This window comes from Eschscholzia californica, unplaced genomic scaffold (genome assembly GCF_041429995.1).
Source record: "Eschscholzia californica isolate CP2 unplaced genomic scaffold, dmEscCali1.0.p SCAF_3, whole genome shotgun sequence".
NCBI classification, from domain to species: Eukaryota; Viridiplantae; Streptophyta; class Magnoliopsida; order Ranunculales; family Papaveraceae; genus Eschscholzia; species Eschscholzia californica.
In genome coordinates this window covers 52,651,350-52,679,226 of record NW_028238420.1, presented here as the reverse complement: position 1 = coordinate 52,679,226, position 27,877 = coordinate 52,651,350, and the positions used below count along the sequence as shown (strand labels likewise).

Sequence of the window (27,877 nt, the reverse complement as noted above, 5' to 3'; positions counted from 1 at the left end):
GTGACTTAGGGTTAGGGTTTCCTAGTTTCTAATTACTAAACTAGGAAATAATACAAAATCTATCTAATATTACCATTAGATAGTTACAAGAGATATTCTGAATATAAGAAACTAAATCTTCACATATCTTCAACATATCTTCAATATATCTTCAAATATCTTCAATATTCTAAATTCTTCTTGATCATCGGATCTAGTCTTCTCGATCCGTCACGTACATACACGTGTTACACACGTATATTATTTCTGCAACTTATCTTGACCGTCGGATCTCCAATTTTCGATCCGTCTTATGTAACGTATCCTATTAAAGGGACTTTGAATAAATCCGAGTATTTAGGTTCTAGTAAGTCCCCGAGTTGTACAGTAAAAGGACAAAAAGTTATAGAATGGCCTATTCGTCTGCAAGACGAACAAAATCGAGGAAGACGTTCTAGACGGAGTTCAACACTAATTAATTCGGTGTTTGACAACTTTAAACCAACCCTCTCGGAGAAGGGTTCATTAATATTGATAATAGCGGAAGTTTATTTGATGACATATAGAGTTTAAGGACTTTGTACAACGTCGGATCTCTTAGGGAAGGGTTCATTAATATTGATAGTAGCGGAAGTTTATATGAGGATACATAGAGTTTAAGGACTTTGTACAACGTCAGATAGAATTATTAGAAATGCTCTGTAGCGGAGGGATTTCGGGCTGAGGGTGGAGCCACCAGTTCCTCCGTCCTTAGCGGTTTAGGGAGGTTACAGGCGGTTATAATTTGGTTCTCTTGCATCTTCTCTCCACTGTTTTTATTATTCCATCCTTGAGATCAAGTGTCCTTTCGTTCTATGTCCTTGAGGATAGACCACCAATAACAGTGGATGGAGATGACTGAGGAAGCCTTAACTCACAAATCAACCAGAATGGCGTCATTAAGTTTCTTAGTCCCAAATGGATTGAGATAGGACTCGCCATGACTAGATTATCTAGGGTTATCCGACCAAATAAGTTCACATTAACTAAAATTAAAGATAACATGTTTCTTATCAGGTTTACAACAGCCACATAATTAAGTACGGCAATCGATAGATCACCTTGGGTAGTTTTTGATGAATTCATTAATCATGTTACAGAAATGTGAGGTTAATAAAACCCCCGATGATCGTATTTAATAAGGCTTTGTTTTGGTTTCAACCACATAATATAACAATGGGCCATTTTGAATTCTTCAACCACAAATGGTCTGGCGGGTTAGTTGGGTAATTCTAAATTTGCATCCCAAAAACATGGATAAATACCAATCTGACTGTTGACCCATGTGTTTAGCCCTTGTCAACTCCTGTTGTTGTCCTTTTATCAAAACTTTAATCAAAAATTGAAAATAGGCAGTTGAATAATCAACTCAACTCCTCTGATTCATTCCAATCCAAAGTCTGACACTTAACAGGTGTCCAAACTACAACATATTTGAGTGTGAGTTAACCTCTGACTACATTAAATTACCACCATAAATGGCGAAATACAGGAGGGCCGTAATTTGTAAACAATTGATAGTCTAAGTGGTATCAAGGCGAGACCTCTAGGATTGAATTGAAAAAAATAAAATTAACACAAACATAAAAAATAAAAAATTATAACATCGTAAAAATTGAGACATTGAAAAAAAGTACAAAGATCAAAATTGAGAGAACCCAACATGAATTTTAGTAAGAGAAAGAACGGAATATAGAGAGAAAATATCTCGAAATAGGTGGATTTGTGGATGTAGGAAAAAACCGATAGGTTATACAAAGAAAATGAGAGTCATAGAGAAGGAAGTTGGGGAGCAAAGGGTATTGATGGGTAAATAAAGGATGTCAATGATAATTAATAACAGGCAGGAAATTTCTACTTAATGGATGTCAATGATAATTGATAGTATTAATAATTGATATCAATAATATCTAGTATTAAGGTATAGAAGAAATTAATATAATAATAAATCTATGGTCACGATTGAATATTAAATGTAAGAAAGACCATGATTTATCATGGCTATTGTCTCAGTAGGCGCAAAATCAGTTTGTTATATATTACAGTGATAGATATCAACTATCCATTAAGTAGAAATTTCCTGCCTTCATTGGTTATCGAAAAGGTTGTAATAAGTCAAAATTTTGATTTTCAACCAAAGAAAAATATCTAAAGTATAATATATGTAATGCACGCAATAGAAGTCTCTGTCAAAAGAAAAAAAAAGAACAGAAGATTTCAGTAAAAAAATTTAGAGTGAGAGAGAGAGGAAGAAGAAATAAAATCTTGATTTGATGTTGCATCCTTCATATTTGTTCTTAAGACCCCATTAATCTTCACTTCAGTGATTTATAGATAAAATTTTAGAGAGAAAGCAGAAATAAAAGTTAAATTTAGAGAAAAAGAAAGATAGTGAAGAAAATTAAGATAGAGAAACAATAAATGAAAATTAATTGTGTCGTGTCATCTCCATAAAAAAGGAAAGTTAACTGGTTTTTGTACCATATAGGGGTATTACAAGAAGACCACAAAAAAAAAGAAAAGGAAAAAGCCGGCTGAAAAGTACGCAATCTGATTTTTGGTTTTCCGTTTACAGTGGGGAATTTCATAGTAAGGGGGTGATTTTGGACCTTTGACCCATTTTTTCCTTTTATTATAGCATTTGACCCGTATGCAAAAATAGATAAATTTTAGAAATTAAAGTTGGTTAGCTTTACCATTAATGTCTAATTAGCGATTCTCTCTTTTTTAATTGAATATTAGTGAAACCCTCTTTTCTGCATTTAAAGTACGAGAATATCTTTATCTTTTTATTTTTATTTTTTTTTTCGATCTTCCATACCTCTTCGATGTTATGTTTTGCCGACGAATCTTCAATTCTCATACCTACTTTTTTCTCTTATCCATCTTTTTCTACTTTCCCAACACCATTTATCGAAAATTTTAGAATCAATAAATCACAAAGAATACAAATGCAAATTCAAATTTTGAATTGAACAAAAACTTAAAAAGTTAGAAGAGAAAGTATTAATCGTACTTACAAATTAAATAGAAAAATTTATAGGAAGACCGAAGTTAGAGTTTTATGTCGGTCATAGTGATATGAGAGGGGAAAAGAAAATATATAAAGTGTAGAGTTATTGCGTACTTTTAATTGAAAAAAATGGGGTTTCACTAATATCCAATTAGAAAAAGAGGTATCACTAATTGGTGTGAAATTCTCACTCACGTAGTAAATACCGTAAGAGAGAGAGATGGACGAGAGAGAGAGACTCGGCCGAGAGAGAGATATGGCAGAGAGAGAGAGCTTGGTTAAAATATTTTCTTATACATTAACAATGAGATTACATCCCTATTTATAGTAATGGGAGTTTAATCCTAATACAAACACTATTACTATTTAGATAAAATACAACATTAGCTTGATGGTTATCCTAATAATGATAACCATAATGCATGGTCTCTAACCGACCAGCTCGGTGGACCCAGTCGGGTCGGATAGGCAACCCGCCTATCCTAATAATTGAACATCAGTGGTGAAGAAGTATCGCTAAATTGCCCATTAAAGTTTGAATTGGTACTAAAATAAGAAGAATATCTCATAATCTTCTTCTTGTTCTTAAATTGAATACGACATAATTGCTGAACATAACAATTTATATATTACTTATCTTACAACGTAAACTTACAAATCTATATTATCTATTATATATAACAAAACTTACAACGTGAATCAATTACATAAGTTGATTTGAAGACATAAAACTAACACAAACATACAAAAAAGAAGTTGTAACATTGTACAAATTCAGACACCGAAAATAATTAGAAAGATCAAAATCAAGAGAGCCTAACACGAACTTTAGTAAGATAAAGAATGGAAAAGTAGAGAGAAAGTGTCTGGAAATAGGTTGATTTGTGGATGAAGGAAAAAAATGGATAGCTTGTACATGGAAAATGAGAGTAATAGAGAAGGAAGTAAGGGAGAAAAAAAGTATTAATGTGTAGATTAAGGATGTCAATGATAATTTCTAGTATTAAGGTATAGAAGAAATTAATATAATAATAAATCTAATCGATTTGTTGGTCACGATTGAATATTAAATGTAAGAAAGACCATATGTATCATGGCTATTTGTCCCATTAGGCGTAAAATCTATTTGTTATATATAGTGATAGATATCAACTATCCATTAAGTAGAAATTTCCTGCTTTCATTCGTTATTGAAAAGGTTGTAATAGGTAAAAAATTTAATTTTCAACCAAAGAAAAAGATCGAAACTATAATATATATATAATGCACGCATTATTGATTTGATTATTTTATTTGAGTGTGAAGATTGGAAATTAAGAAGTCCAAGTTGACGATTTAGACAATTACTTTGTCTACCTTCCCTGTTAGAGTCGTGGCGTGGGTCGACCTATACACAATTAATATTCACAACTTAATTTCTCAGTCAATTTAACTCAGCTTCTCAAAATCCTATAAATTCAAACCAAAACTCCCCATTTTCATTCACAACTCAAAACCTTAAATAATCTCTCATTTCCTTCATCCTTTTGATCAGTCTACAAAATATTAAAATGGATTCCTTAATCCTTACCAATTGGTTTCCGATATCAATTGCTTCTGTTTTAACCCTAGTTTTCCTTTACAAAGTCTTACTTTCCTCAAGAACTCTTAAAGATAAGAAGATTAAGACTTCACCCATGGCAAATGGTGCATGGCCAATTCTTGGTCATCTCCATCTCTTTGGTTCAGGTGAATTACCTCATAAAATGCTAGCTACCATGGCTGACAAGTATGGCTCAGCCTTCAGGATGAAGTTTGGTAGACACACAACTCTAGTTGTGAGTGATACCCGTATCGTTAAAGAATGTTTCACTACCAACGATACCCTCTTCTCCAACCGTCCTTCCACTAAAGCTTTTCAACTCATGACTTACGATAATGAGTCGGTTGCCTTCACACCTTATGGTCCTTACTGGCGTGAGCTTAGAAAGATATCCACTCTTAAACTTCTATCCAACCATCGTCTCCAAGCCATCAAGGACGTTAGAGCCTCGGAGGTAAACGTATGCTTCAAAAGCTTATACGATCAGTGTAAAAATCCAAGTGGAGCTCCTATTTTGATTGATATGAAGAAATGGTTCGAAGAGGTATCGAACAACGTGGTGATGAGGGTAATTGTTGGGAGACAAAATTTCGGGTCTAAGATTGTGCAAGGTGAGGAGGAAGCTATGCAATACAAGAAGGTCATGGATGAGCTCTTGCGTCTTGCTAGTTTGTCTATGTTCTCAGATTTTGCTCCTTTACTTAGTTTCTTGGACATCTTCCAAGGAAACTTGAGTGCCATGAAACGAAACGCCAAGAAGGTTGACGCAATCCTCGAGAACTGGTTGGAAGAGCATCGGAAGAAGAAGAACTCAGTTGCTGAAAGCGAGCAAGATTTCATGGATGTTATGTTGTCAATTGCCAACGAGAGCAAGTTGTCTGGTCACGATGCCGATACTGTCATTAAAGCTACTTGCCTAGCAATGATTATGGGTGGAACAGACACTACTGCTGTGAGTCTAACATGGATCATTTCTTTATTAATGAACAATCGCCATGCTTTGAAGAAAGCTCGAGAAGAATTAGATGCACTAGTAGGAAAGGACAGACAAGTTGAAGATTCAGATTTGAAGAATTTAGTATACATGAATGCTATCGTTAAGGAAACAATGAGAATGTACCCTTTAGGTACTCTTCTTGAACGTGATACTAAGGAGGACTGTGAGATCGGCGGATTCCATGTCAAAGGCGGGACGAGGTTGCTAGTGAATGTGTGGAAGTTGCAACGAGACCCAAATGTATGGGTTGATCCAACAGAATTTAGACCTGAAAGATTTCTAACCGAGAATGCAGATATAGATGTTGGAGGTCAACATTTCGAGTTACTACCATTTGGAGCAGGAAGAAGGGTGTGTCCTGGGGTGTCGTTCGCACTACAATTTATGCATTTAGTACTTGCTCGTCTCATCCATGGATACGATTTGAATACTCTAAACGAAGAAAATGTGGATCTAACTGAAAGCCCAGAAGGACATGTGAACCACAAAGCATCGCCTCTTGATCTCATCCTCACCCCTCGTCTTCATTCTAGTCTTTATGACTATTAACTTCTTCACTCTTTCTATGTATTAATTATTTCATTTTATATGTTCAACTATGGTCATCTTTCAAAAAAAAAAACTATGGTCATCTTCAATTATAAAGTATGGTCGTCAGAATTATTGGTGTTGTTTAATGGTCATAACTTTTGTAAGGTGAGATAATTATTGTATTTGTTTATCAAATTCAAATAAAATTATGTTTGGGTGTTCAAAATTTCTTTTATATTATTGATATTGTTCTCAAGTCATCTATGCTATTCCAAGACTTCACTATTTTGTGGACATCACCACATCATGAAGGACATTGTTAATGTCTTCATCAAAAATTCAAAATGCTATGTCAAAGGAGTGACGTTGGGTTAGACCATTTATTTTCCAAGTGTGGAAAAAACCATTACAATTTTAAAATATCACAAAAATCCAATATATTTGATGTCTATATCTTAACTTTATTTCACTTTTTGACCGATTTTTCGTTGTTTTCTACAGCATTTTTTAGTGGGAGTTTTAATATAGTTTATTTCTGATTTTTTTTAAGAGGTTATGTTATTTTCGTTTTGGCTCCTAATTTGTGACTAATTCTTCTTTTAGGTCACAAAAACAAAAAAGTGCAATTTTTTTTTTTAGAAATTTTCTTATGAGTCAAAATAGAATTATTTCTCAAAAATGTTAAAACATAAATATCCACATCATCTTCATTTCTCTCTTCTACTTCAACATGTGTATCCTCCACTTTATATGCCTCATTCACCCTTCTTCTCCGCCAAAAGGTTGCTAACCGTCCAAACTTCTAACCCCAAAAAGATTTGTTGCTTTCTTCTTTTTGTCCATCATCTCCCTTTTTTTTCCTCTCTCTTCCTTTTCTCTTTCTTTTCTCTCTTTACTTTGTCTCTGGCAAAGAGGAGTGATTGAGAGAACTCTTTTTTTTTAGAGATGGTAGACATCTATAGGGTGTGTAATACAGATTGGTGGGGTTACTTGACTTCTTTTACTTAAGTTGTTGTGCTGGTAGACATCTAGGCTTTCAATTTGCATACAAAGTGTTTTTTAGGTCGATTTTTAACAATTATTTCTTCCAGTTCCAAAAGCTTCTTTCTCCTGCTCTGGCAGTCAAAGTCATAGTGAAGAATTTTAGCTAGTATGAACCACCAAGACCAAATGGTGCAAATTGAAAGCCTTTTAAATTCCAATCAGGCTATATGTTTGCTAAAACCAGATCACTGGCTCCAAGAATATATCCGGTAAGCCGGATTCTTGTCACCATCCCTATCGAAGCAATTGAGTGGAAATAAGACAAGCATACTCACGAAGATTTCGTTAATCATATTCACATTTCATGTAAATACATTTCCGAGTAAGAAAACAAAGAACTACATAGTTCTAAGATCTAAACAAAATAAACAGAAATTCACAAAAGTTGCTGCAATGGATAACTAAACAGAAAAAACATGATTTTGTTCGAAGAATTTCGCTGAAATCAACATTAAAATGATAAGAGGAAGATGATCAAGCACTTATTATTGAGAAATGTGGTAGCTCTATTGTTCTATAACAAACTAATCTACCATTTTAATGAATACTTGCTTCAACATATATATATATATATCCTCACAGAGATTGAAGAAGATTCAAAACAGCTTCTCTTTCAGGCATGCTTGGAATGGCTCCTTTGACTTGAACACAGAGAGAAGCTGCTGCAGCTGGAACAACAACAAGAGTAATAGGCAAACAAATGAGTTTCGGCAAACGAATGAGTGAGTTCCGTTCCATTGGTTGAGAAAAGAAAGCAAGAAAAGCAAAACGATAGAAAAACAAAGGAAATTGTCAATACCAGCAAATCTCAAGCATTCCTTTTTGGATTTGCCCTCCACTAGTGCAACTGAGAAAGCAGCAGTAAATGTATCACCAGCTCCAGTTGTGTCGAGGACTTTCTTGGCCGGAATAACAGGCTGTTTAATGGGTTCTTCTCCCTCAACAAATAATGCAGATCCTTTCATTCCGAGTTTTACCAAAACTTGTTTGGCTCCCTGCATAAAATGATAGATAATAGCTAAAGTTTTTAAACTTATTGTTCGACGGAAGTGAATAGGATATCAAAATATGCAATATTCATGAATTCAACTCCTCTAAAGTTTAACTTCTTTAACTCTAACCAGATTCTCTCTTTACATATGTACTTTTTTTTCTTGAGATTGAACTTCCTCGATGTTTTTGTTCTAGACTCTTAATTAAGCTTTAAATATTACTCAAAATTAAAACCTCGATTTTCTACTATCTCCTACACTAAAACCCGATAAAAATTTTAAGCTTCACAACTAGAGTTGGTCAAAACAAAGATTAGAGAAGTAACAAGTGGAGGATCATGATTGGTAACGGGTTGCTAGTCATTTCTACCAAGTATCTTCCAAATTAGGGACCTTACCATTTGATGGCATTTTGCAACAGCTTGACTGATCTGTTCAAAAGTTTCAGTTGGCATTTCCGTCAAACGTGCCAATTCAGTTTCATTTGGGCTTAGAATATTGACATGAGTTAGTAGTTCCAGAGGAATTGGTCCTTCCATTCCCCCAGTATCTAGAATCACTGGAACACCAGCACTTCTTGCAGCCTGAAAGTTTCGAGTCAAATGAATAATATTGACATAAAAATTGGTAAAACCAGTAACTGAAAAGATTATATACATTAAGAATTTTAGACGAAACTTTAACTTGAAATAAGAAATAGTAGATGGTAAGAGACACTTAAAATTCTATCACGCTTTAAAAGCTAAATTCTTGAGACGACTTCGAAGGCCAAACCCTCATAGATTCGTGATTTTTAGTTAGAACTTAGAATATAGAAGGTCGATTGCTCAAAAGTAGGATAGTTTTTCTGATTATTAGACCAAATAATGCTGCACTAAACACAGATTCGAGTCCAAAGATATTGCGAAATGTCAGTGGTTGTTCATGGAACCTAAACATTCTATTTCATTTCAAACATTAAAATAAACATCAATAAATCTTTAAATTAGATTAACGCAAAAGCTCCGAAATTGAGAATCAAACTTCTAAGTAGTCCTGTCCCAAAAACCTGATCCCTTCGTGCTCCAGCTCAATGTTACCTGGAACATGTATCACTCACCTATACGGTATGGGCATCGGAACACAATACTCTACAATGTTTCTTATGCGGTATGATAGGGGCATACCTCTTCCTTACACTATTTCAAGACACCATGTGGGTTGGATTATTTCCCTAGGCAATATATGTCATCTCCAAGGCACGTAAAATAGATTTACTTACTCTTGAACATTCCATCTCCCTAAACCTTAGAACCTTGACTAGTTAACTAAAAGTCCTGCAGAAACTATTCAACTATTTAAGCCCATAGATTGTTACATAAAAAGTGATTTGAATTAATGTTAACAATACATTCCCAAATTTGGAGCACTGGTCCCCGAAGTACCCAAAAATGGTAAGAGGCATTAGATACAGAGCTGGCCAAGGGGGCAGAGTATCAGGTAAGATTTCTCCAGCTTCTCGCTTCTAAGCTCTGTGTTATGCCTTTAGTCCTAGTTACACAGGTAGGAGGACGGAGGAGCAAGGATGGTGCAATATGTACCAATGCATAGAAAAGATGTCAGGGCAAGATAGGAAATTGATTTTTTGGGTTTCTGATTGACGAAGATATAGATATAATGAGTCCAAAATGACTTGATAGAAATCTAAATTATAAACAATACAAAAGGAGGCGAGAAATATCAATAGGAGAAAGTAAAGTAGGAGCGATTGAAGCATGTACGGAAAGAATCAAATCGGACAGAACTCCATGAGCTAAATTTTCTTAGGATCGCCTCCCTACGTAAGGTTTGCACATATTCACACATAGTTTGCACGGCTTTGCACAGTTTGCACATATATGCACAGAGAGCCCAGCTTAAAAAAAAAATATCTACATGTCTTTTCAGCAAGGGCATCAAAAATTTCAGTCTTAAGCCCAATTTCATGAAGAATCAACCAAGGAATAAAATTCAGTCGGTTTCAGCGGAAACTTAGCAAATTGATGGAAATGATAGAAATACGATGCAATTGCATATAACAAGATTATTAAACCATAATGAATCATAAAAATGATGTATATGACGAATTAACATAATCTATTAGTGTGAGAGGGTATTAAAAATTACACAGTCACCTCCGGCGGTAAATTGAATAACTTCTTGACAATAACACCCAAAAGATAATGTTCTTACCAGGAGTGTTAGATAAAATCAACTTAGGCAGTTAAAGAAGCTCACTTAACCAACAATCATGATGATCTAACCATAAAAACTATGAATACCTTCAAATCCAATTCAAAGGAAGATATATAAACCATAAAGTTCAAACCTTTGCAACTTCAATGTTAACAGAATCAGGGATCTCCCTTTGAAGCAAGACAATTCCAGCGTTCTTGATAATTTCTAAATCCTGATGAGAGAGTTTTTCAGGCCAACAACACATATTAGCACCACCAACAATAATAATTGAATTCTGCCCATCAGATTGCAACATTACAACAGCATGTCCAGTAGGAGCAGCAGAAACAATATTAAGATGATCAAGATGAACCCCACAATCTTTTAGAGCTTCTGTTATCAAATTCCCATGAGCATCTTCACCAACTTGCCCTAAAAAATAAGTTGGGTAAGATAGTTTTCCACTGCAAACAGCTTGATTAGCACCTTTACCACCAGCTAGGGTTTGACCAGTTTTAGCAGAGATGGTTTCTCCTTCTTTAGGGAGTCTATCAATCTCAACATATATATCTGCATTTGCTGATCCAACAACAACTAATGGTGGGTAATTTGAATTATCAGTTATTGGGGTTTGGGTATTTGAGGAATTGATTGAAAAGGATGGGAATTGATTTGTTCTTAATGATTTGGGGTTTGAATTGAGATGAAGTAGAGACGAATGTGGGGTTTTTGTGGGTTGTTGTTGGATGATGGTTTTGTTGTTTCTGGATTGGAAAATCGAAGAATTTGACTGAGAAAACGTTATGCTTCTCATCTTTTTTCTCTACTTATGGATCTTTAGTATTTCTACATCAAGAGGGAACAATGATTTCTTTTATAGACCTCCTAGCCCGTCGTGATCTACTCCAACCCAGCAACACGTCACACACATTTGAAATTTTATTGGTTAAATTCCATTTTAGGCCCCTAAATATGACCAACTCCTCGCAATGGCCCCCTTATTTTGACCATTTTCCAAGATGATCCCCTAAAGATAACGCATTTTTCTTTTACAAACAGGGCATTTATACTCCTTTGAAATATTTCATGATGCATATATCTTAATGAATCTTTTTGAACTCCTTATCTGGAAATTTTTCACTAACCGTAATGGTGTCTAAATTTGGTTTTTAGGTTATCACTAAGGATATGAAGATTTAGCAAACCAAATAGTGAATTGCTCTTTGTGATTCTGAGACAGAACCTGCAAAAAAAATATAAACATATCTGATGCACAAGTCAATAAAGGTGTTTACCCAATTAAAGAATTGAATTCAAAGTCTTTGTTTAGAAATTGAACCTTCGATTATCGATTAGGGTGAACTTGTTGATTTTTTGCTCGATTGACCGACTGTCGGAAGTGGTTGAGATGATGCGGCAAAGATCCATCGGCTTAGATGAAACCACGTTTTTGTTGTTGTAATAAGGAAAGGGTCTCTTATTTGGGTATACTTCGTATTTAAAATATCTTCTTTCTGATTCTGTAAAATGTTTATGGAAAACTACTCTCCACGAAATCATAAGGTCTTAGAAAACCCTAGTAGGTTCCCACTATTCTAGATATGATAAGCCCCACACCCCCAAGGGCCATTACTCACATTCTAGTCTCTATAATAAGAGATGGGCCCTTTCGTGGAAAGGGTTTTGGAAACTCTCACACTAATACCTCTATTACTTAGTCTGCGATTAACTTACCAAAAATCTTCTTGTTCTCCGATCATCTCGTACCTAGCTAAACCACGGGAAAGGATTCCCACTAGAATTCTCTACTACACTTTTGTTCAAACTTATTAGAAGCCCTATGTTCCTCGTGATCTTTGCTAATCTACTCTTTCGACATCCTACAAACCTATCTGGACGACGCACTCCGTAGACCCATCAGACTACGAGTCTACCCTGACGTCCTATTCGATAGAACAGAGCACCGATACTTGTACAAATCGAGACGTCATAATCATGGTGATGTCGCTGAAGGAGTTGAAGGAGATGTCCTTCGACCAAGGTGACAATGCGAACAATTTGTCGGATAGGACAATTGATGTGGAAGATCATCAAGTCCGATTGATTTAGGGATCGTAGAGTTGTAGCTAGAGACCAACTACGATCGTCGAATTACGAAGTAATTCGCGGCTAACTTCGATCGGATCCTACAACGGGTTACACATAAGAGTGACAAATTGATCTAGGATATGACTAGTGGGAGTGAGATATAATCATGGGAGTGTCCCATAAACATATCTCATAGGCCTAAAAAGGAATTAGGCAAAGATAGTACAAAAAGGCCAAAAGCAGGGTTTTTGGGCCTAGGCCGATTCGGGCACTTTTAGGGCTCGGATTGGGCTGATTTTTGGAGGGACGTTTCCTTATGTTATGAACATTAAATCTGCCAATTTTGGCTGGGTTTGGACGTCATCTCCTTAGGGAATTGAGAAAATACCAATAGTTGCTATTTTCGACTATTTCCCTAAATCTTATTCTAAAGGGTGTTTTGGGAAACCTAAAAGGAGGTGGATTCTTATTAGGGTTCTATATAAACACTCTTAGGGCAGAGAATAAGGTGTGGAATTTCTCTCTAAGCTTTCTTACTCTACCACATCAAGTAGAGAGGAGAAAGTGAGCTAATTCCCATTAACTATCTATCTAGTCAAGCAAGAAGAAGGTCTTCTTATTATCCAACCACCATTGGTGTGCTAGCTATACAACAAGGTGGGAGATCAAATTGATTGCTCGTGTCCCAAGTAGAGGAGCTACACTTGAAGCTCTTGGTCTTCTTCAATCAATTCAACTAGTTTGAGGGAAAAGCGATTAAGGTAATCCACTATCTCCATTAGATTAATTACTAGTTTTGCATGTGATCCTGGGAATACTAGTGTAGACATTAGATGTCATATTTCCGCTATAAACACTAGTAGAAGGGTATAAAACCCTACAGTGGCGTCAGAGCCTCTTGCTATTAACTAGTTTTTGCTAAGAATCGAACTAGTTCATATTAGATATAATTGATAGTTTGATAAATTGAGTTTATAAAAATATTTTAAAAGTGTTTTAAAACTATTTAAACTCACAATTTGATAATATTGAATGGGATTCAATGAATTTCAAATTAAGAATCAAATTGATGATTAAAAGTGTTTTAAAACTCAATTAGATTGAATTTCGGACTAATCCATGCTTGATTAAGTTGATAGTTATGTTTAAAAGAGTTTTAAACATAAGAAATTGATTGATTTTGAATGGGATTCAAGAATTTTTCAAATAGATTTCAAAATTGTTCTTTGAAAAAGTTTTCAAAAACCTAGACTTTGATCCAAAATTGGTTTGATTAAGAGTTGTTTTCAAGTTTTGGAAACTTTTGAAAAACAAAAATTTTTGGAATTTTAGAAGTGTTCTAAAAAGAAGTGTTTTGAGTTTTGGGAAACTCTCAAAACAAAATTTGGAAATTTTAAAAGTTTCTACAAGTTTTGTAAAAATTTTAGAAGTGTTCTAAAAGATTTCAAAATTTTAAGAAAAGTTTTAAATTTGGAAAATAGCAACTTAGAGTTGCAAAAGAAAAAAAAAAAATTTTTGGAAACTAGGGTTTTGAAAAACCCTAGTGTCCGGCCAGGAAGCTTCCTGGCCGGACCGGGAGCTCCTGGATGCGTCCTCTGGACGCATCCAGAGCAGCTGCTGAGACGCGTCTAGGACGCGACCAGCAGCTGCGACAGAAGCTTCTGGACGCGTCTTGAAGACGCGTCCAGAGCAGCTGTTGGGACGCGTCTTGGAGACGCGACCAGCAGCTGCGGAGGGAGCTTCCTGGACGCGTCTAGGACGCGTCCAGAGCACTCGACCAGACGCGTCTTGGAGACGCGTCTGGGAGGTTCTGGGTGTCTCGGACTAGTCCGAGACACCTAGTGCTGGTCCGGTCCAGCACCAGACACGTCTAGGACGCGTCTGGTACATGGACTAGCGTCCTGGCTCCGGCCAGGACGAGACCAGGCCTTGATAGGTTTCGGCCAGGACATGCCGGCCTATGGGCCGTGCTATGTCCGGACCTTGTCCGAGCCCTTTTCTGGGCTTGGGCCGGGACTTGTCTAGGACTTGTCCCGGGCTTTTTCGAGGCTTTTCGGACCATAAAAAGGAACCATCATTCGAGTGGGAGTTTTTGCCAAAATTTCTTCCGATTCCAACCAAATAATTCCAAAATCAATCCGGGCCATCCAGAAGGCCAAAACGGATTTCTCTTTAAATTGATTTATGAAATCATTAAGAATCGAACCAATGTTTTTCCGAAATTGACCCGGGCTTTCAAAACCCGAAACGGAGTTTTTCTTAAAGATGATTTTAGAAATCATAAAAGATAAAACCGGAACGCACCACTAGTTGAATTCTTCGAATTTAGACTTAAGGTCCGTAATGTGACATGTGATGTCAACAAAAGTATCTCCCAAGATAATCATGCATATATAATTCTTAGCCTTGATATATTATATGATTGCATGTGATATGAATGCGGGAAACTAGTATGGCCATAGATTTATTTCTTTATTCTTGTTTTAAGCACGGATGGGTGCATGCTTTGTAATTAATTTTAATTTCAAGTTTATACGATCTGCGAATCGTTAGAGCCTTGTAATTAGAGTTTAGGGTCTATGAGTCCATTGAAGAAACTCGAGGATGAAATCCAAAGGCGAGTGGGAGAAATCAATGGAGGTTCAAAGATGGCGATCTAAGACGAACCAAAAGGCGAAATAAGAAGAAAACCAAGGGAGATTAGATCTTCTAGGTTAGGGGCCATACTAGGATCCATATCTGCTTGATTTACTTTCTCGCGCGCATTTACTTACTTATTTACGCTTTATGTCGTGGATGTTAGTTAGGCTAAATAGTTCACTATAACAAACGCCAGACTAGCGTAAAAGTCCCCAAAAGTAATCTTGAGTAATCGCCTATCCAGATTAAGACACTCGTTGCGCCCTTGTTCGAGGAAGGTGGGTCGGCCTTCGCAGAGTACCTCCTCTACCTTGGGACAATGCGGGTAGGTCTATAGAAGAGGCCTACACGTCTAAATGGTTCTACTCAACGAGATCAGCAAGAGAGTCTTGGATACTCGAGGCAAAAGGATAGATTAGTCATTCATTAATGAAATCTATTAACCAAGAGTCATAAGGTATGATCAGTGAAGGAATTCACTTACCCGGAACGACGGAGTCAAAGGGTAGGGCCTTCGTCCGCTTTACTTCGAAGAACTGGGGTCTTGGAATCACTTATTCAATCGGGGACGATTTTTATTGAATAATGTGGGAAAACTAATGTTTTTCAAAAACGATAACGAGTTTTAAAACTTTGCCATTTCTTTATGTAGTTTTAAGATGACACAAACGATTTCAACATTGAATCACACCTAAGGGAGGTGTTGATCCACTTCCTAGAATGGAAGAATGAATCCGAGAATAATTCTCAGATTCAAAAGGAAGGTCACTAGAATACCCAATCCCAATGTTGACTCATACAAGAGAAGGTCAAAAGCCATTTGCAAGCAATCGTATAACATTCTCTTTGGAAGAATAATGAATGCTAGCATAACCATTAAGACAAACTGAGGAAGAATTTCCCACAGAAGTCATAAATGGAGAGGTACGAGACCTCCAAGGCAATCTGAAAGTCATCCTAACGGAAGACAACAGAATACATCTATCACCCAATTCAATATTGATTGAACAAAGATAGATAAGACCTTAGATGAGTCACTCAGGTTGTTACAAACAAACTGAGCAGAACATACGGGAATATCCAGTCTAAGAAAGGTTCTTGAGATTTGGTACAAAGAATCTAAGAAACAGATTCAAAAGGGCAAAAGGATCAGTCAAGTGAGACAAACATTTGATCAAAGAAAAGCAGCTACCGAGTACATGGTCAAGAGTATTTCTCATTACTGTGAATGTTTCTGAACAATGGCTAGACCATTTAAAAGGAAACTACCTTTAGCACTTGGAGGACAAAAGGAATGGAATTATGAATTCCGATTCCGTATCCTTGTTAACAAAGTTAAAAACAAGTATCGTAAAATTCCTTCATCAGGTATTTAAGACCAGATGAGCGGCTCAGTGGGAGCTCAAGGAAATCACATACTTGACTAAAAGAAGTAAAGATCCAAGAGGGAGCAGAAGCAGTGATGCTAGGGATGCTGAAAGGGATCGAAGTCTTCTTTTAGACACTGATCTAGCTTAGAACTTAATAGTGATTATTTTGTTCTTCTAGAAACGTCTGATGTTTTAAACCAGTGATAAAATTAACTGAAGGTTAACATTGATAATGGCTAAAATCAAGAGATTCAAATTCATTAAACTTCAGCATTGTAAATTGGGTCTTAAGGACTAATTGACAAAGTCACCCTTTTCAAAAGGCATAAAGACTAGTAATCTATTAGGACTCATACGGTGTTATGCAGACCTATAAGTTTACTTGCAGAAGCTAACGAGAGAAACTTCAAATACGTACTCTGACAACTTCATGAAGTATGGAAACGTACAAATCATAAAGTATAAGTCAGAATGTTTGAAAGGTTCAAACAAAGTACAAACCGAAGTAAAGAATCACTTTGACAAGATAGTGAAAACTTGAGTCAAACACTTGATAACCATCAAAGGAGTTGAGAAACAGTTTCCCAACTCTGCTCCATGGAACACATCCGACGGATGGTGGATTCAGTGGGAGCAATCGAACATTGCTATGCATAATTCGATCAAAGATGGGTTTAAGCCAGTCTTCCGAATATTTTGGGACATATTCTATAAACGATTGTTTTCACACTTACCAAAATTCCGTCTAAAGCTAAATTTGTAAAAGCATTACAAAACTAGCTAATATCTGACGCAATTTCTTTTTTAAAAGAAATTTGGGCTTCTTCCATAACCAATCAAGAGAACAAAGTGTTTGTTGCTCATGATAGTATTCTTCTAATAATTAGCACACCTAGTAGTCTGGGAGAAAACACTAATTATTACAAGAATAAGTGGGAGAAAAGTACAAGTCGATTTAATTCGATCATGAGAAAAATCATGGAGGGTCATGAAGAACAATCATGAAACTTGTACAAGTCGATTAAATTCGACCAAGAGCAACAAACTGCGACTCCTTGGAAAAGGAAAGGTTAAAGATATAATCTTACAAACCCACCGCACAAAAGCGAATGTCATTCGCCGGAGAACTCTCAAAACAAGTGAAAGTGTCTCTAAAGGAATATCTCAAAGTAGTTGAGAAAATTCCAAATTGTTGTTCAAAAGCCCTAAAAGGTCAAATCTCAAAGACACAGAAAATAAAGGTTTTTTCTGAAGAGATAAAAGACCTGCGCAGAAACGGAAACTGACTCTAGATTTTGGCTAGAAGCCAAAATCATCGTGGAATCCATATCTCGTCAAGACATGAAGCTTGATAATTTAAGTCAACAGAAGACCTAAATTGGTTTTCCAAAGTAGAAAACTGAGAAGGATGGAAACATTCATATTTCCCGAAACTAGACAAGAAGAATAAGATTCTTTCAATCAAGTTATGTCCACAAGCATGCTTAAGAAATCTATCGACGGATTAAAAGCACGCAAGAGTTAGAATCTTCGATTCAAAAGGCAATCAAAGAAGTTTGATTCCTGAGGAATGAAGAAAATCTTGAATCACGAAATTTCAAGAAGGTAAGTGGGAGTAAACAAACCTTCCGGGTCCGTATGCAGAGTACATACAAAAGATTGAGTACGACATAAGGTGTTGTATAACAGTAACGAACTGACTCAATAAAGGACCACACATAAAAGGATAAAATGCCATTTTGGGCATCTGAAGATCTATAAGCATAGATCAAAAGGATGATAGGATTAGAGAGACTCAGTACGCTGAGATGCTTGAGATCCGAAACAGAAAATCTAAGACTCGGAAAGTCTAAAAGAATTTCGACCCAAAAACTCATGACAGAGGGCGTTGCAAAAATCGGAGTCTGAAAAGACACCGATGAGCTAGCACGCATGAGAGAGACATTTATGTTCGAAAACATAAAGTCAATCATGTTGGACATGATTAGCATTTAAACATCCGAATTCGGATTGGAAAACCGAAACACTACTTAGTACATCCTAGAAGGCTAAAGGATGAAGTAGTACAAAATTGAACATGTCATCGTAGCAAACTTTCAGACATGGAAGGAAAGTAGGCTAAAAGTGTTTAAGCCGGGAACTGTTGCAAATACTACATAAAGAATTAAAAGCCTTAACTCTAGTAAAAGTTATTAGAAATTATCAAGGTTGAAGATAACCGTCTTCAAATTAATTGATAATTAGCAAAGTTTAAAACCGACTACCACGGTAGTCAAACTGAACTGTCACCTAAGACATAGTATGAGATTCATACACAGTCTAAGGCATAAGGTATAATTTTAAACCTCGACGAGTAAAACTGAGTGGGTAAAAAGAGTTTTACGGAAGAGGCTCAGATTTACAACTCTCGTTATCAGAAATAATAGAGTTATTTCACAAGTCGTCTAAATTTGGTTTAGTATTTAAACGACAGTCCATTGATGATAAAACATTCCGAATAGGTTTGTCAGATACGTGATCTGATGAATGAAACCCTATTAAGTGAACTTGGAATATTTATTATCGAATCCCTGGTCCAGGTCATTGCATGGACAACAATGACTCACGAAGACTAGCACGGGAGTCGATGGGATAGCGCAGTTTCATGGGCTATAGGAATAGTATATTCTATTCGACTACGTGAGTGTGTAAAAGGTTTATACACTGGATAACCCTCAAATGAGAAGTACATCACTCGTGATGAACGTCAATACTTCTCATAAAGACAATTGGAGAGATTCCTCAAAACATGAGTGCTCCACTCATCTTATGTAAGGAATGCCCGACTTTGGTTCCGTTAAACGCCGCGCCGTAAAAGGAGGTTATAAAGGCGGACACTGGGAAGGACAGGATAGACATGAAGTTAAGTGGGAGCGCAAGAATGGATTGTGTCACCCTAATCACATTAGGTACAAAGTGTCTCAAGGCCACTTGATGAGTAGCAACTGAAAATGCGTGGCCGCGCTCAAACGGATTAAAAGTTAATCGTTTGTCTTTTACAGTTGTACTCGGATATCAAGAAAGTCTGAATGACGTGACGTATCAGATGGGATACTAAATTGACACGGGAATCGAGGCATTGCACTTGTTCTAAGTCCAAGTGGGAGTCTGAAGGAGTTGAAGGAGATGTCCTTCGACCAAGGTGACAATGCGAACAATTTGTCGGATAGGACAATTGATGTGGAAGATCATCAAGTCCGATTGATTTAGGGATCGTAGAGTTGTAGCTAGAGACCAACTACGATCGTCGAATTACGAAGTAATTCGCGGCTAACTTCGATCGGATCCTACAACGGGTTACACATAAGAGTGACAAATTGATCTAGGATATGACTAGTGGGAGTGAGATATAATCATGGGAGTGTCCCATAAACATATCTCATAGGCCTAAAAAGGAATTAGGCAAAGATAGTACAAAAAGGCCAAAAGCAGGGTTTTTGGGCCTAGGCCGATTCGGGCACTTTTAGGGCTCGGATTGGGCTGATTTTTGGAGGGACGTTTCCTTATGTTATGAACATTAAATCTGCCAATTTTGGCTGGGTTTGGACGTCATCTCCTTAGGGAATTGAGAAAATACCAATAGTTGCTATTTTCGACTATTTCCCTAAATCTTATTCTAAAGGGTGTTTTGGGAAACCTAAAAGGAGGTGGATTCTTATTAGGGTTCTATATAAACACTCTTAGGGCAGAGAATAAGGTGTGGAATTTCTCTCTAAGCTTTCTTACTCTACCACATCAAGTAGAGAGGAGAAAGTGAGCTAATTCCCATTAACTATCTATCTAGTCAAGCAAGAAGAAGGTCTTCTTATTATCCAACCACCATTGGTGTGCTAGCTATACAACAAGGTGGGAGATCAAATTGATTGCTCGTGTCCCAAGTAGAGGAGCTACACTTGAAGCTCTTGGTCTTCTTCAATCAATTCAACTAGTTTGAGGGAAAAGCGATTAAGGTAATCCACTATCTCCATTAGATTAATTACTAGTTTTGCATGTGATCCTGGGAATACTAGTGTAGACATTAGATGTCATATTTCCGCTATAAACACTAGTAGAAGGGTATAAAACCCTACAGTCGCCACTAGTCATTATCTCTTGCCCTTGGTCAATCTTATTTAAACGATTGATAATTGTACCAATCGAGACGTCATAACACCGATTCCTCCAAATCAAATTGTCTTTTAGTTTGGAATAAATTTTTAAAATAGAAAGCGAGTTCCTGCAGAGGAGACCCTTCCTCTGTCTTAACAGAGATAGAGACGAGGAGGGGTGAGAAAGAAAGAGGAAAAATTTTTGGAGGTAGACAGAGGTGGCGGGGTGAAGGATCAGAAGAAGAAGATGAGACATTCTTCCTGTAAGGTGGGTGCGATCCTCATGGGAATGAAGAGATGAAAAGGATGATGGGAGCTTAGGCGAACGAAAAAAACAAAATTTTCTTCCATCCAAAATTTTGTACTTGTTGTGACAACAATCCCACATTAGTGGGAGACGAAGTGTGGTGCTCCTCTTAAGAGGTTAAACATCCTTCCCTAGTGAGGCCTTTTAAAACCGTAAGGCCCAGGTGAGGAGGTGTGCCAAAGCGGACAGTGTCACTAGCAATCCGGAAGGCTGATTCGCACCATCCTATAACAGTACTCATTTCAATATTTTTTGTTTGGCAAGCTTGGGGCCATTACACACTTGCACTAGTGTTGGTGAGGAGGTATCCCTGAATTCCCCGTATATGGCTTCAACTTTATCAGTGATCAACGGTTGAGATTAAAGGCGTAATCATAGATTAAAGAATAAACTCACCTGCCACACAAATTTCCCTTGAGGACCAACCAACCAAGAAAACAAAATCCAAGAGGCACCAAAAAACCAAAACAAATCCCTTCTTCCTCCCTCCTCTTCTTCTGATACAACCATCAAAATCATCAGAATCTTCAAACTTTTTTTGGGCTGTAAACCCCTTTGAAATTCTTCGATTAGGTAATCTCTCGATCCAAATCTTACTTCTGTACCAATTTATTGATTGTTTGATCTTGTTTTTTAGTTTGAGCAGCGATTTTTTTATTTTCAAAATTAGGGTTAGGGTTTTGATCGTTACCAACATGAACTGTTAACATATAGATTATTATGATTCTTAACATTTCTCTGGTTTTCAATTTTAAAGCTGTTAAGAGAAATGCGATTTTGGAGTTAACGTTTTATGATTACCTGATTAAGACTTTGAATGTTAATGAACGTCTAATTTTTTTGTTTGAACTGATCATTTGATGGAGAAGATGAGATCTTTGAATTATTTGGTAATCTAAGTGGTTTGGGTTTCAACTGGGTAACCCTAATTTCTTTGGGATTTGAGCTATTCATAGTAGTTAATAAGATTGAGGGCACTAATTTGCTTCTGTCGGTCTATCTATGGATTGATCTGATCACCTCTTTCAATCACTTGTTCAAAAAAGGTCATCACATAGTGATTTTAAGATAAAATTGCCTAAACAATTGTTGAGATGGGGAACCTTGTGGGCGTCTATGAAATCTGCCTCGAAGGGATTCTTTCCATTTCCAATACTACTTAAGAAACTCAATTCGGAAAACTAGTGATTGTACTTGTATCCTTGTGGATCCGTAAAGGAAGAGGAGACGGGAGACTACATGTCATCCGCAAATACCAGAATAGATAAAATTCATACAACCGCCGGCACCGAATTTTAGGTCTCTTTTGTTTTCATGATATAGACTAGCTTTTAGCTCCTTAATTCATGAAAATGTTGATATAGAGGTTATTCAACTCGACTTCTTACATAGTAAAGGATTAAGAATCACCTATTATCATAGAACACTTCATATTACTGTACTCTTTCAGTCATTTGTTTTGGCTGCTTAGTATGTAATTGGATTATCTAATTTTTTTTAACTTAGTGGACTTGACTTCTGTATAGGGGGAAGTAATGGCGACGGAAGTGGAGGGGATTGTGGACTGCTCAACTCTTAACTCTCAGCTGACTGATACAAGTAGTTCTTGTAAGGAAACCGAATATGATAAGTCCGAAGTAGATAAGTTGCAAGAAAAGGTTATGGAAGTAGAGGCTTATATCCAAGGATCTGAAGTAGATCCAAAGAAAGAAATAGAACTAGCTTGGAGAAGGATCAAAGCTACTGCAACCTTGCTATCTTACTTGAAATCTAGGGCAAGAATCTTGGCGGTTCCACATTTAGCCAATGCTTCTTGTGGGATCAGATATGAAGAAGGTGTTGGAATTGTGGACAAGAATGGTACACCATTATCTGGTTGGTCGAAGGATGCAAATCTTTCTTCATCTGACGATCCAGTCGAGGAGACATGGATTCAAATTGATAACGGGCACTTTTGCGTCGACGAACAGCATGAAGCTTATATTGCTGAAATACTGAAGTCTGTACGAATGGTCACAGATGTGATGGAGGTTCTTGTTAAGAGGGTTATTATGGCAGAAACAGAAACATCTATTGAGAAGGAAAAGGTAAATTTGGGTCAAGAAGAAATTAAAAGGAAAGCTCTTCAAATAGAAAGCATGTCTGCAAAAGTAGAGGAGATGGAGAAGTTTGCACGAAATACAAATTGTATTCTGAATGAAATGCGTCAGAAGGTAGAAGATATGGTGCATGAAACATCTAGACAAAGGGAACGGGCTTCAGAAAACGAGCAAGAGCTTTGTCGTGTAAAGCAGGATTTTGAGTCACTGAGATCTTATGTTAGTAGTCTTATCAGCGTAAGAGAAACCCTTCTTTCTTCAGAGAAGCAGTTTCAAACAATTGAGAGACTTTTCGAGAGGTGTGTTTTCTAATTTGCTTCTCTTCTCTTGTTGGGGCTTACAACATATTCACATTCTTGCTTCTATACTTCTTTGCCTTTTCTTATATATCGGTAATTACTTCAATACTTATCCACATAAATTGGTCATCGTCCATTGAATTTCTTATGGCATAGTTGCATAATGAGCATCTATGCTTTATTTGTTTATGAGCGAGATGGTTGAATAGTGCAGAAAGAAAAAGAAGCATAAGCAATTGGAAGCACAATATACATTTGATTTTTTCATTTATCTGTCATTAGATGAGTACATAATATTGTCATTTCTCTAGCTCAACCTAGAGTATATTTCAAGTTAAAAAAAGCTACCTTTGTTCATCTAGTCGACGAAACACTTGAAAGAATTGTTATATATGATGACCTATAAATGATCTTGTAATTGATAAAGATGAATTGGGTTTTTGATTGAAACAGGCTAGTTGTGAAGACAAGTCAATTAGAAGGGGAGAAGATGCAGAAAGAAGCAGAAGTTCAGAAACTCATGTCGGAGAATGTGAGGTTAACTGCTATGCTAGACAAGAAAGAGGCGCAGCTGGTCGCCATGAACGAACAATGCAAGATGATGGCTCTGAACTCTTCTGGTATTTAATCACTTTTCCTATGTGATTTGATGGAGAGTTTTTAAAATCAACCAGCACCTGTGGGCAGATTAAACTATCCAGACATATGTGAAAATTATGATCCAATACTGAGTCAGACTGTGACGGTCTTAAAATTGTATCGTGTGAAGAAGGCCCGTCGTGCTATTTTTTAGTTTGTTTTAACTGATCAACTAGCATGGGTTTACCAATTTTATTAGGAATTGCAGTGCTTTACTGTGTTTACCAATTTTACTTAAAAATGATATTGTTGTTCACTTTATATGTGATAGTCCCACACATTTTGTGCAAGCTCATGCTTAGTACGCGTAGAAATCTTTTCGGTGACCTCATGGAGCGGTCGCTACGGCTTCTGTGTGTAAAATAGAGACAATATACAAACTGTTGATGTTTGAGTTGTCATAGGTGATTTCAGAGTTAAGGAGGCGATGTGATCGTCTCGCGTTTATTAAATACGCTTGTTGCGTGTGCTCGCTTATTGAGTGTGCTCTTGTGGTCTTTCCCAGAACCCCCTACCATTTGTTTCAATGTGAGTGTCAAGCGCAAGAATAATACCAATAGACCCTAGGGCTTGGGATGTAACATAATGTGTGTCAATATTTAAACGATGATGAATACATGAAGTCTTGAGGTAAGACATTGTTTTTAGTTATAAACTTGTGCATTCAAGATGGAAACTCATCTCTCATCCAAAAAAAAAAGATGGAAACTCATCTTATGATACTTCTAAATTCAAATTTTACAATTTAAAGTAGTACTACCTTAGTGGAACAGCATTTCTTTCAGAACTTACTTTGATGGTGTCTTTTTTTTGTCATTCTCGTGGTCTGAATCCTCTTGCCTAAATGTTCCCGCAATTAAATAAAATCATACATTCACATAACTCAGACATCAAGTCATATGAAGATGAGTATTTTGAAATCTTTGGACTTACTTTTTATTGGACTTACTTTTTATGTGAAAAATGCTAAATGTATATTTGGTGCATGGCAATTGCCATTGCAATCGTAGAATCATAGATGCTTACGGACAAAATCAATCTCTGCCCATCATAATTCTAAGTTCTAACCAAACCAACCAGTAAAAGGAGTTATAACAATGATCAAGAATCGCAATTGTCCGGTGATTATTCTTCTTTCGCGAACCAAACATGATCGTAGCCTTCTTCACAAAATTAGTGTTTTGACAAATGACTTGTCATTTTAGCCAATATTTGAAATATTTGCCAACAGTTTTGGACTTGAAATACTTCATTAGCTGTGAGTTGTGACTTAGTTTTGGATACAAAATTATTTTATCCATCTACCAGACATAATCAATTCAGATGCCATAACATATTTCTCTTAAGAAAAACAATCCTGAACAGAAAACTGTTCAAGCGACAAAAGCAATGGAATCTCCACGTCTATCTATCGGTTCGAGTCTTTGAAAGCCACCGCCTTCAAATCCTGCTTGTCAATGTCAAAGCCCAAACCAGTCAGATAATTATTCAGTCCCCTGTTATACAGCTTCAGGTATGGTGGCTTCGGCTATGATCTCGATGATTTCATCAATACTCTGCTTCGGTTGCTCGAGTACTACAAATTGGTTGCTCTCATCCATAAGATCTGCTGGTAGGTTTTGTAGAAACCACTCATTGTTCAGAATCTCAGCCATTGTTATCCTCTGGTATATGTAATACTCAACAAACAGATAGATAATCAGAATAAAGAATTTGTTGCAGAAAGGTGATGTGCAGACCGACATGATTTTATCTCAACAAAAATTAAATAAAGCAAAACACACTAACCGTTGAGGGGGAGTCGGAAAATATCCGCGAAATGAGATGCCGACACGCCGTAGATACGTTAACATCATCTGGAATTGAATATTGAACACTCAAAATTCTCTGCCCATTAAACAAAAAGATCTTTCAAGTCAACTAACTAGGCATAATGCAAGAACAAAACTCAACTAGTTGGTTTAAAACCTGAATTGTCTTCCTGAAGTTCTTGGGCTCGTCTGGATCGGCAAAAGGACATTCACCCACCAACATGACATACAAGATTACACCACATGACCAAACATCGGCAATCTAGAACGCGTTCATGTATCAAAATTAGTACATGTTAGTGACGTAAAATTGGAGTATGATTTTGTCTAGTGGAATCATCTTGACAAAGATAAAATTCAACTCTAGATAAAATTCAACTCTAATTGTATCAAACCGAAATTGTATAATCAAACCCTTTTGGACTAGCGATTTTACTTTTTGAGTCAAATAAGTACGAATTTAGTTCATTGTCTCAAATAATCTCAAATGGTTATTATTCCCCTAAGCAAAACAAGTCAAGCTCAGACGACTCATTTTATGACAAGTTAGACTCACGCGAGGTAGCCTCGGACAATACAAAGAAGCAAACAATCGAACACCACTAACGTAAGGATTTTACCTTCGGATCGTATTCCCTCGTATTCAATATTTCTGGAGCAACGTCTATAGGTGTGTTGACAGTTCGATTTGGTGGTGAGCACATCACAGAAGACTGTTGAAGCAATTCAATTGAAAGATATAAGTCAGAAGATACGATAGGGCACCTCTTCTCTTGAAACTAACAATTATTTTCTTAAAAAGAACCGTACGAGTAAAGTCAAGCTGAAATCTGAAGATTTGTAGTGAAACAAATGGTGCTAGTGAACCAAATACTTGTATATACTAAGAACGTTAACGAAGAGGACAAACACCTACATTAGAGTATCCAAATTCGCATATTTTCAAACGAGGAGTTGGGCTTCCATCCAACATTGTTCGATTCAACCTAAGATAACGATCAAATACTTCCTTCACGAAGTCAATAAAAACGCGAAATGAATCATTTAGAACATATAATGAAGGAAATCAATCAATGAAACTTGAGATAGATTAGTTGTTTAAATACCATAGAATGACAATAGCGAACTCCGGATACAAGTTGTTGGAACAATAAACGAGCCTACATCAACGACAAGGAACAAGAACTCATTAATTCAATGCTGAGATTCTAAAAGGTAAAACAAAACCAAGGGATTGTGTTTATAAGAGAAAAACCTCATCCTCATTGAATCGACCATTTTTTCGGATATGCTCAAAAAGTTCCATACCAGAGGCATACTCCATCACAATGACAAGATGGGTTGGTGTTAATATAACCTAAATCAGAATTAACAGCACAACTAGCTCAGTTTCTTACAAAACTCAAGATTCATAATAATAGACATTATAAAAAAAATATATCAGAATAAACCTCTTTGAATTTGATGATATTTGGGTGTATCAGAGATCTATGCTTGATTATTTCCCTTTTTACAGTTTCATCTATCTGGTTCATAAATTAGCAGAATTAAAAAAAACCCCATGAAAAGGAAAAAATGGAATTTTCAAGTTATATTGATTTAGAATCATAATTGAATGAACTGATGATGAGTTACCAATTCGCCTCTTTTGATGTATTTAACGACGAAAATGTCACTTGTTTGCTTATCCCTCAGAAACCCTGGTTCTACCCAACCCAAATTTGTAACAGTCTCATATTGATCGATAAGTTGCATATTTGGCATACCCATGTCAGGATCAACCATTATCACACAAGTCGATTTGAGTATCATCGACCTTCATCATCTTAATTAGGGCTTTTATTATTGAAGTTTACATAAAGAGTCAACTAGAGAGACTCACGGTCTTTTAATACATTAAAATGGAGCCGGAAGCTCCATTAGATCATAAAAAAAACAGAAATTCTTTTTCCTAACAAGCAGCCCAAAAACGTCGCTAAAGGTAACAAAAAACGTAATTGAACCGAAAAAAAGTGATAACAAAACTCAATTGAGATCTTAAGATGATTTAGAAACATTTAATTTTAAGATGTCTCAATTACAAACTCTATTTTTGAGATCTCTTTTAAGAGTCTTAAATATCCT

The 27,877-nt window shown here is 36.4% G+C and overlaps 2 protein-coding genes and 2 pseudogenes across 4 annotated transcripts; 2 read left to right on the top strand and 2 right to left on the bottom strand.

The window, feature by feature from the left end:
* The first annotated feature begins 4,490 nt into the window (after positions 1-4,490).
* LOC147551739 (protopine 6-monooxygenase pseudogene) lies at positions 4,491-6,367 on the top strand (annotated as a pseudogene). Its single transcript, XR_015238321.1, has one exon. The product of XR_015238321.1 is annotated as a protopine 6-monooxygenase pseudogene (transcript).
* A 1,098-nt stretch (positions 6,368-7,465) lies between these two features.
* On the bottom strand, positions 7,466-11,288 carry LOC147551738 (pfkB-like carbohydrate kinase family protein). The gene is made up of 4 exons (XM_086670986.1): positions 10,525-11,288; positions 8,576-8,761; positions 7,985-8,180; positions 7,466-7,853 (listed from the first exon to the last, which is right to left on the bottom strand). The coding sequence occupies exons 1-4, from the start codon at positions 11,185-11,187 to the stop codon at positions 7,762-7,764; spliced, it is 1,137 nt and encodes a 378-aa protein (XP_086527112.1). The 5' UTR covers positions 11,188-11,288; the 3' UTR covers positions 7,466-7,761.
* Positions 11,289-20,209: 8,921 nt separating this feature from the next.
* Positions 20,210-24,203, top strand: LOC147551737 (uncharacterized). The gene is made up of 3 exons (XM_086669157.1): positions 20,210-21,478; positions 22,432-23,303; positions 23,757-24,203. The coding sequence occupies exons 2-3, from the start codon at positions 22,441-22,443 to the stop codon at positions 23,929-23,931; spliced, it is 1,038 nt and encodes a 345-aa protein (XP_086525283.1). The 5' UTR covers positions 20,210-21,478; positions 22,432-22,440; the 3' UTR covers positions 23,932-24,203.
* A 970-nt stretch (positions 24,204-25,173) lies between these two features.
* LOC147551736 (serine/threonine-protein kinase SRK2E-like) lies at positions 25,174-27,613 on the bottom strand (annotated as a pseudogene). The gene is made up of 9 exons (XR_015237604.1): positions 27,389-27,613; positions 27,205-27,279; positions 27,009-27,110; positions 26,860-26,913; positions 26,670-26,762; positions 26,374-26,466; positions 25,911-26,015; positions 25,731-25,829; positions 25,174-25,606 (listed from the first exon to the last, which is right to left on the bottom strand). The product of XR_015237604.1 is annotated as a serine/threonine-protein kinase SRK2E-like (transcript).
* Positions 27,614-27,877: the final 264 nt, after the last annotated feature.